We start from the raw sequence: 9,841 nt of genomic DNA on the forward strand, positions 1-9,841 counted from the left end.
TGCACAAAGCTACGCTTCTCCAACTTCCACAGAACCTTTCTCACGGCGGGGAACCCACAGCCCCAGGCGGCCGCCCCGCGCGAACTGCGAGGTTACCGCGGGCCCAGCCACCATCTGCTCCCACCACGCCCGCCAGCCCCGCCCCGCCTTGGCCAACGCCTCCGCCACGTGCCCGCCTCCCGCAGCCAGGCCGCCTGTGATTGGCTGGTGGTGCTGCCCATTGCGAGGGGAGGGCGCGTCGCCTGCAGGTCGACGCTCCCATTGGTCGTGCGGCGGCGGTAGCGCGCGCGGCCCCGGCGAGGAAGGGAAGCTGGTGGCTGCGGAACGGGCGGAGGCTGCAGGTTTCGTAACCGTCGCTCCTCCTCGCTGCGAGGCCTGGGTCGGGTCGGGCCGCGCCGCGCGGGGCCGCTCGGAGTGGAGGCCGCCTGGGGGCGGGCGGGCTGGAGGCGCAGGTAAGGAGGCCGCGGGCGGGCGGGCTGGAGGAGGACGAGGCGGAGGCCGCGGCGGAGCCCGCCGCTCGCGTGGGCGCGGGCCCAGCCCGAGGAGACCCAGAGCGGCCGGCAGGCCGGGCAGGCCCCGCGCAGCCGGCGTCGCGGGCGGCGGCCCCGCGCGGCGTCTGATGCAACCTGCGGGCAACACCCGGCGGACCTGTGAGCTCATCCCTGGCTGCCGCCCAGCGCCCCGGCGCCACCCGCGGACCCCCGCGCTCCCCCGGGCGCCCCTCGCCGCGGGCCCGGGACGGGATGGAAGGCGAGATGCGCCCCCTCCAGAACCCAGCTCTGTGCGAACTGTGCGGTGTGACAAGTCCGGCTCGCATTGGCCCCTGCGGATAAAGGGTGTTCCCAGGGAGGCAGGCGGTGGACCGGATCCTATTTTAGTGCCGCGGGATGGCTCCCTCCCCGCGGCACCGCTCCGTCTGGGGTCGTGCCGGATTCTGTTCAGAGAGATAAAGCGGCCAGGGCAAGCGGCTGATTTTTACGTAGTGACTTTACAGAAATACTATGTGTCACTTAGGGAGCTGTAGCTTGAATACCCCGCTGTTTACGAATGAACGTAGGTAAGATGAATGTGCAGCAACCACGAGTTGAATAGAAAAGGGCAAGAAATGAAGCGCCTCCGTAGCGTGGCGGGGGGAGCTCAGCAGGAAGCAGCTGCCCAGGTGTCCGAGGTGGAGAGGATGGAGTCGCAGGTTTGAGGGGGAGGATCACCTGTTCTGAGTAAGCTTGTATGTTTTCCTTCAGAAGGCTTAAGTGTTGGTTTTCCTCTTGTCTGAGGTTTATGCTTGCTCTGGCATCTTATCAGTGTCAGTTTCAGAAAGGTTTTAACAGTGAGGGGCTGCGCAAAAATTGGTAGTTCTGTCTCTGAGCCTACACCCCGTTGAGTCCTTATTGAAGAGCGTGTCCCGTAATTCAGGTAGGATATGCAACTCCCACAAAAGTGTTTGAGGTAAAAATACTATAAGAGCTTGCTTTACCAAGAAATTCTGCATCCAAGCTTTTGATATTTAGAAGTTAAAATCTGGTCAGCTATTGCCACTTGAGTGGTATCTGGGATAAGCGATTCTTAAAGTTAATTCCTTGTTTTCGGAAGAATTTACTGGAAACAAGGTTAAATAATTACAGGATGCAGATGAGCTGAGTAATTTTTCAATTTCTTGATGCCTGCTTCTGGTGGCACCCTTGGCTGACTCAGTCACCTTGAATACCTGCCTAAAAAACATGGGAATAAAACTTCATTTTTTCAGAATATCCTTTAAATTCACAAAAACACATCAGCAAGGTTATCTGATCATGGAGAGGTGGTTTCCTCCCTAGGGATTTTAACAGCACTTGGTGAGTGCCTGGTGAAGATACTAGTAAATAGGACCTCATGGGGACTGAATTTGGACTTATGGTCTAAGATTGCCTCATCTGATCATGCATGATAAATGATAAATGCAGGTAGCCACAATTCCAGGTTTATTGCGTGTTCTACCTTTTAGGCTGTCCAGTCCTAGCAGTAAAAAAAAATTTTTTTTTTTTTTTAGCCTGCTCTCCTAATAGAGCTGTATTTATAAACAATGGGTGTGTACTGTTGCTTTGTGTATTTTAAAATAACATTTAAAAAAGACCAATGAATATACATTTCCTTTTCTTATTTATATACTCCCTGTACCCTCCTTCATGGACCCCTGTTTTTTGTCATGGAGCAAGCAATACAACTAAATAGAAATAATTGCTCATTTGAGTGTCTGTTGACTTCACTCACCTTGACTTCACTTGTAGTAAAAGTTGTCAGACCTTGGCCAACATGCCTAAGAATTTTAGATTATTAATTGGAAAACGATGGGACTAAGTAGAAATTAATGAAGGTTCTTAACTGAAATGAAGCAAAGACCAGCTAAGAATGATGTTCACTGTATATACTGGGACTTGAGGTAGCCAATGGAACTTTATTTTCCCACAACCAGGATCAAATCCAAGATATTAACCCTGCACTTTAAGAAAGACTCTGAACTTTAGGTAGTAAGACCATGATATCTTGTTCTTGATTTAATTGTGGTCATTTGAAGAGATTTTAATGCTAGGGTGTCCTTTTTTTATATAAGACATTTATTTAAAAGATGTTTTCTCTTAGCCTTTTGAGCCTGTATTCAACAAGTATTTCTTGAGCACCGCCACTATATGCCTAGCCTTGCAGTAGATGCTGGGCATGTGGAAGTGAAGACACAGTCCTGCCTCTGGGTCTCTAGGGAGACACACTGTAGAGTTGGTATTGACAAAGAAACCAGGAAACAAATTGGACAGAAGCACAAAGAAAAGAGAAAGCAAGGACCATTTAGAGGACAGGTGGTGATTCACTATTGTTGAGGTGTGAACTATAAGGGAGCAGGGGCTAGACTAGAGGGAGGGTTAATACCTTGGATTTGATTTCGTTTGTGGGAGCCACAGAAGAATTTTCAACAAAAGGGTGTGACACACTCAGAATTGAGTGTTAGATTGCTCTGGAGACAGTGGTTGGAGGGAACATGATAAAGCAGAGCAGACTAGTGCCCCTGAGACATGATGTCAGCCTAAGGTAATTCTGTGGCATTGGGATGGAGAGGGATGGTGGGTGTAAATTTTTTCCGCTGGGGTGGGGATAGAATTGTCACATATCAGTGATTGAACAGATTTGGAGCAAGGGTGAAACATCTGTAAGTATTTTGGAGTGTAGACCTTCACTGAGGAAATGTGAGTGAATAATTTAATTTGGGGGACCAGGGTGGTTGTACATATGTGGTGGTAGTGGGGAGGAGGGATGACATGAGGGTTAGGAAAATTCTTGACATGTTTATTTTCCCAAATGAAAAAATTTGATTTTTGTTTTGCTCATTCTAACATTATGAGTTTTCAGTGTGTTACTGATTTGAATGAACATTACTTGAATTTAAAAAATGTTACCACTTAGTGTTCGTTTTAAAAAAATATATTTTTATTGATTTTAGAGAGGAAGGAAGATGGAGAGAGACATAAAAATATCAATGATGAGTGAATCATTGATCGTCTGCCTCCTGCACGCCTGTTACTGGGGATTGAGCCCACAATCCAGGCTTGTGGCCTGACTTGGAATCAAACCATGACCTCCTGGTTCATAGGTTGACGCTCAGTCACTGAGCCACACCAGGTGGGCTCAGTGTTTTTTTTGTTTTTAAAGATCCATTCTCGGCAGTAGTGGCTTTCAAACTTCAGTGTCATCAGAACCACTTGGAGGTCCTATTAAAACAAGATTGCTCAGCCCTGTTCCTGGAGCTCCTGATTCCTAGATCTGGGACAGCCTGAGAATTTGTAATTCTAACAAGTTCCCAAATGATGTTGCTGGCCCAGGGACCACACTTGGAGTATTACTGCTCTTCACTTTTTCTGCTGCTTCCTGCTTGAGTGATTCACATGCAAGGAAACAAGGCGCCACCCTGCTTCCTGTTGACTGAACTCTGGAATAGTGTTTGTCCACATAGGAGCAGACTTTCATCTAGGGTTGAATATCCAGATTTGAAATAAATGTATTTTTTTTGCCTATTGTAGGTGCTCAAATGTTTGTGGAAGGAACAAAAGCATAAATGACAGTGTAAACTGTAAAATGTGTAAATTTTAGAGGCAGTTACTTGCTCAGTATAAAATCAAAATTGATAATCTGTTAGGAGTTGTCTTTAAGGCCATTTGGCTCCTTTCTCTTGGTTCATTTTCCTTAATGGATATCTCTTCACTTTAAGAGCTACTTTCTTGGCTTGCTTTAGTTGAAGGACATAAAAAAACAACAACACAGTTTTTTAGTGCTTTTTATTATCTCCAAATTTCCTCTTCTTACAGTTTTAACAGTTTGATGATTTACTCTTTGTTTTTCAAGCCAAAGGGCTCATTTTTCAAAACCTCGCCTACTATGTTCAGCTTAGTACCTTGCTTGGTAAGATGAGTCAGACTAAGGTAAAAGAGCCCTTTCCTATCTTTGGGTACAAAAATGGGCCCAGCCCTTGCCGGTTTGGCTTAGTGGATAGAGTGACCGTCTGCAGACTGAAGGGTCCCGGGTTTGATCCTGGCCAAGGGCACATGACCAGGTTGTGGGCTCAGTTCCCAGTGGGAGGCGTGCAGGAAGCAACCAATCAGCGATTCTCTCTCATTGATGTTTCTGTCTCTCTCCCTTCCCTTTCCTCTCTGCAATCAATAAAAATATGTAAAGAAAATGGGCACGAACAGTCACTGAGGTTGGAGCCTTTAATAAAGAGTTTTTAGTGACTGCAGTTGGTGGTGTATTGTCAGTCAGAAGGCATTTTACCATTCTACATATCCCATTGTTATTGCTGAGTTGACTGTAGAGATTAGCTTTAAAGACTCATAAAAATATAAGTGGTATATGCAAAATAAAAAGATAAGATGAACATGATTATGATTGTTGAGATGATCCCAGGAGGTGTTAAATTAGTTCTTAAAAATCGAGTAAAACACTTATGTTCACTTTCTACCAAATAGATAATTATCTGGGGAAATTGTGAAGTGTCCATTATTAAAGATATGCTTGGAGTAGATATCCATTATGGGTTGGAAGGAAGCTTTCTTCTTGCTGTAGTACTGGAGTGAAACAGATGACCCACTAGCTCAAGGCTGCCTGCGTGGCTTTAAAAACAGTTGAAAGTAATGCTATATGGACTTAAAAATTTTTTTTGGTTATCAAATGATCTTTAACTGAAATATTTTTCTTTGTGGTTCTTTATTTTATTGATTTTGGAGAGGGGGAGGGAAGAGAGAAATAAATATCGATTTATTGTTCCACTTACTTATGCATTCATCGGTTGATTCTTGTATGTGCCCAGAATGGGCATCAAACCTCCAACCTTGCCATATTGGGATGACACTCTAACCAACTGAGCTACCCGACCAGGGCCTTTCTTTGTAGTTCTTAACTAGCTGGGCATTCCATTGCACCACTGTTGATGTCATCTATGATGTTGTGAGGGTGGTGGCCATCAACATTTCAGTCCACAGATTGGGCAGTCCCCAGGATCTCTTTAAGATTCCAGAGCGTTCTCAACCCAAAGATTGGGCAATGTTGACAATCTCATCAAAAGTGGTATTTTCACTGTGCTTAATGTTTAATTGCTTCTTTCTGTCTCTTGCTTTGATGATCAGGGCAGAGGCAGAAGGTACTACTCAGTCTGGGCCTCTCTGTTCTGAATGGTCAGTTTCATTGTAGTCCTCAGACCCTTCCAATCACCAGTTGCTTTGGTGATGCCATCACCAACCTTTTTTGAAGTCAGACCCAGGGAGTCTATCTTGGGGACCAGGACAGACATGGCACCGACTTCCTCACTGGTGTAATTCAAGTATATGATTGTGATCTTGTTGGGGTTGAACTTTGGCAGCATGGGGCAGATGGCTGGTGTTGGATGAACCTGGATTCTGGATGACTGAAGAAAGGCTTATAGGCTTCCTCCGAGTCAAAAACCGAAAGGGTATATGGACTTTTTAAAAGTAAAGATTTAAAAAAGCAAACATATAGAGAGCGTTTACACAGAAGTGCCTGGCTAAAGGTTTGGGTGAACCTTTACTGATGTTACTGAGTTTTTCTGAGGAACTGTGAGATGGTCTCATTTCAGGCATTTCCTAATTCTGGCTCCAGGTTTCTCCATGATACAGTTTTAGCAGTTTTGTGAAAAGAGAACAAGATCGTTTTATGGTTCATAATACTATGTTCTAAATTTTTAAGCATGTTATGACTTCTTAGTGGACACGATTCATTCAGCTTAGCCAGTTTGTCTTGAAGTGGCTTTGTGATGATAGGTTAGGTATGCTTTTTGACACATCTTGAGGCAATTGTAGTGACCTAGTTGAATTTATAGTAGTCCAAATATGACTAGTTTTTGAAACTGGCTTCATTTCTGCAGGCAGCACTACAGTTATTTCAGAACTGGCATGTCCTCTGGTTCCTCCGGCAGTGTGAAGTGGGTGCAGGCACTGCAGTTGCTCCGTCTCTGTCTAGCCCGAGCCCCCGTACTTGTACTTTAGGGCTTTTGTTTTTTTCTTGGTGGTTTTAGTTTGACTATGTTTAGATGTATTTCTTAATTATGTCAAGAAGAAAAAAACCACTGTTAGAAGCATGGTGGAATGGGGAAGAATATTGGGTGTCTCAAAGCTTCTTAATTTATGATTCAAGAAACTAACTTAGGAAATCTCTGTAAACTACTAATATTTGAAATCATTAAAAAACACACACATACACACACCAAACACCCGACCTTTTCAAAATATCCCATAAAACATCCTCTGGGAGAAAAGTCAAGTCCTTGATGACTCACTCTCTGCATACTGGAATAAGGAACCTGCATCGATCCTAGGACAGTATTCCTGATGAATACTGGAGTGGGGGCATTCTGCTGCCGCATTCTATTTTGACTTCAACCAACAATTGAAATGTCCCCACCCCCCCACCCCCCCCCCTTTCATTGCAGGTGTCTCTTCTATTATAATTGAACTCAGCTATTCCCTGTTCAAATCAAAATCTCAAATTTCTCTCTGGCAGATTGCCGAGTACTATTAGTTCATATGTGCTGCCTAATTAGTGGTGTTCTTGTGTTTTTCCTCCCATTTTTGAAAATAGTCACAGATGGGCAATGCCCTCAGGGATTCAGGTGGGCTGCATTTGGCCTTATGGTGTTTCTGTATTAACTTACCTTTCTTAATAATGGTTTAGACTTTTGAAACATTGGAACAGTTGGCAGTCACTGTAGACTTTTCCCAGCATAATTAATGTTGGCCTGCTGTTAGGTACTGCAAGTTTATTCTCATTTGATCTTGTCATTTCAAATATTTTAATGCAATTTATTCTCTAACTAGGTACATGTGAAGATTTCTTGGCTGTGTAGAGTGGAAACCATTGATTGTCGTGCCCTCATTTCTGCCTGTTCTGTGTTGGCAAGAGAGAGTGCCCAAATGAGCAAGATATCGCAGCAGAACAGTACTCCAGGAGTGAATGGAATAAGTGTTATTCATACTCCGGCTCATGCCAGTGGCTTACAGCAGGTTCCTCAGCTGGTGCCCGCTGGCCCTGGGGGAGGAGGTAAGGCTGTGCCTCCAAGCAAGCAAAGTAAAAAGAGTTCACCTATGGATCGAAACAGTGATGAGTATCGTCAACGCAGAGAGAGGAACAACATGGCTGTGAAAAAGAGCAGGTTGAAAAGCAAGCAGAAAGCACAGGATACCCTGCAGAGAGTGAATCAGCTCAAAGAAGAGAATGAACGGTTGGAAGCAAAAATTAAATTGCTGACTAAGGAATTAAGTGTACTGAAAGATTTGTTTCTTGAGCATGCGCACAACCTTGCAGACAACGTGCAACCTAGTAGCACTGAAAATATGACAAGTTCTGATAATGCAGGACAGTAGACTGCACCTCTTCCCAACTTCACAACTTGTGGCTTGAACATGAAAGGTGTTGACAACTTACACCACTCATATCAATGGCTGAACATTGTCTTGTTCCAATACCCAAAAGATCCATTGAAGGTTGTTTTCTAGGATCAGCACTGAAGAGTTAATTAGCTAAAATTGTTAGCCATGTAGTTAAAATTTCTGGTTTTAAATGATATTGGGATAAAGAAACAAATTTTTAAGGTATATGGTAAAAAAAAGTCCCAGACCTGGATGTTCTTAATAAATCCTGACTTCCCAAGAAATGCTTTCTTTAAAGGTTGACAAAAGGAATGAAGAATTGGCAGGTCATTCAGAAGGTTCTGGATTTTAATGGAAATGGTTAATTGGATTAAGAAAAATTGAATGCTGTTTGTGATAATCTATTTGTGATTTCATTCTAAATTATGTATTAAAAATCCTTAGGGCTGTAGAAACTAACCACTTTGTAATTTGGAATGATGTTATGTATAAACCTTGGTTTAGCATAGGTAGTACTGTTTCCCCAACAAGTACAAGTTTTTGAGTAGCAATGTCAGGTTAAGTAAAGAAACTCCATTGCATTTTAAAGGTAGTATGTAGCCATTTGGTTTAAAAATATAACACTTAGCAAATAGGTTTTTAAGAAATAAAAGTAAAGGATATTAGAATTATGCTTTTGGGATACCCTTTGGGTTATTGGATTGGCATTTTTTAGTATTTTTATAAACACCACCAAACAACTCAGTAGTTTAGGGAAACTTATGTACTAAAATTTTAGTTTTTGCAGATGCTAGTAAAGGAAGCATTTTTAAAAAAATACCATTTTGACAGCCAAATTAGTATAGATAAAGTCTTAGTAGTTTGATCACAGAAGCTACTGATTAGTATTTGGAAATAACAATTCAGCAGGTATTTTCACCTGTGTTGAAATATCTGCCATGTGGCCATGAGTTTTAAAGGCAAAAACTTCTTGGAAGGATTATTTGAACTTAACCAAGTGATTATTAGAAAAATGCATCATCAACTTCCAAAACTATAGTCTAAGAAAACTTGAAAGTGTAAGGTTTAACCTTTAATTTATTTCACTTAAATGCATCTTTTTATATTTTTGTGATATTTCTTTTTCTAGTTAGTGAACTGTTCTTCCACACTTTTTGTACCACTGCTTCTGTTTAGTTATTTGTATACTTTTATATCCCATAAATTATTTTAGAAAGAAAATACTGATAAAACTCAGGATATTGACATTTTTATTGAGACTAAAAAAATGGCAGTTACTCAAGTCGGGAATCTCTAGTCTGGTTTGTATTAATGTTGGTAGTTTTTTATTGTCCTTGTCGACTTTTTTTTTTTTAATCAGCACAATTCTAGCTAAACTATTTTGGCTCTTTCGAGTTATTTCTCTCTCTCTTTTTTGTGTGTATGTGTGTGTTTGTGTTTGAGTGTGTGTACATGTACCTGGGCTCGTGACAAGAGACTGAGTCCTGTCTGATTAAAAAGTTAGCGTTACCAGGTATCTCATTTGAACTTGGTTATTTTTGAGCACATTGCTGTTTCATACTAGGACCTGGGACAATGTAACCAGCATGTAACTCAAGTTGTCCCCTTGGATTGATGGAAGCGTGCTGTCTGTGCTCTTCTCCTGGGCAGAAGACATCACAGTGCTCTGAAACTCAGCAATTAATAAGGCCATGAGTCCTTTTGCAAGTGACAGGAGCCTACTGTTGTTCCATGAGAGCCATTGTCCCAAGAGGGTTTACTCCCTATAGAGCCAGGAGACAGAATAGGGGCTTCCATTAGGGTCCAACACCAGTTTACTTTGGGTTGGAGTAGTGACCTACTGGTAATGGGTGTTTTGAATAACGAACTAGGACAGAGGTCACCAACCAGTGCAGTGGTCTGTGAGGTCGGAAAGGTTGGTGACCGCTGATCTAGGAGATACC

At 42.9% G+C, this 9,841-nt stretch overlaps 1 protein-coding gene across 1 annotated transcript; it reads left to right on the forward strand.

Annotated features, from left to right (window-relative positions):
• The first annotated feature begins 408 nt into the window (after positions 1–408).
• Positions 409–9,284, forward strand: CEBPG (CCAAT enhancer binding protein gamma). Its single transcript, XM_081107869.1, has 2 exons — positions 409–452; positions 7,347–9,284. Exon 2 carries the CDS (start codon positions 7,443–7,445, stop codon positions 7,890–7,892), a length of 450 nt encoding a protein of 149 aa, XP_080963995.1. The 5' UTR covers positions 409–452; positions 7,347–7,442; the 3' UTR covers positions 7,893–9,284.
• Positions 9,285–9,841: the final 557 nt, after the last annotated feature.

This window comes from Myotis nattereri (assembly GCF_964212035.1).
Source record: "Myotis nattereri genome assembly, chromosome: 15".
NCBI classification, from domain to species: domain Eukaryota; kingdom Metazoa; phylum Chordata; class Mammalia; order Chiroptera; family Vespertilionidae; genus Myotis; species Myotis nattereri.

What these genes read in the sequence shown, in the direction of transcription:
- CEBPG (XM_081107869.1), top strand. Translation starts at nt 7,443, where the DNA reads ATGAGCAAGATATCGCAGCAGAACAGTACTCCAGGAGTGAATGGAATA.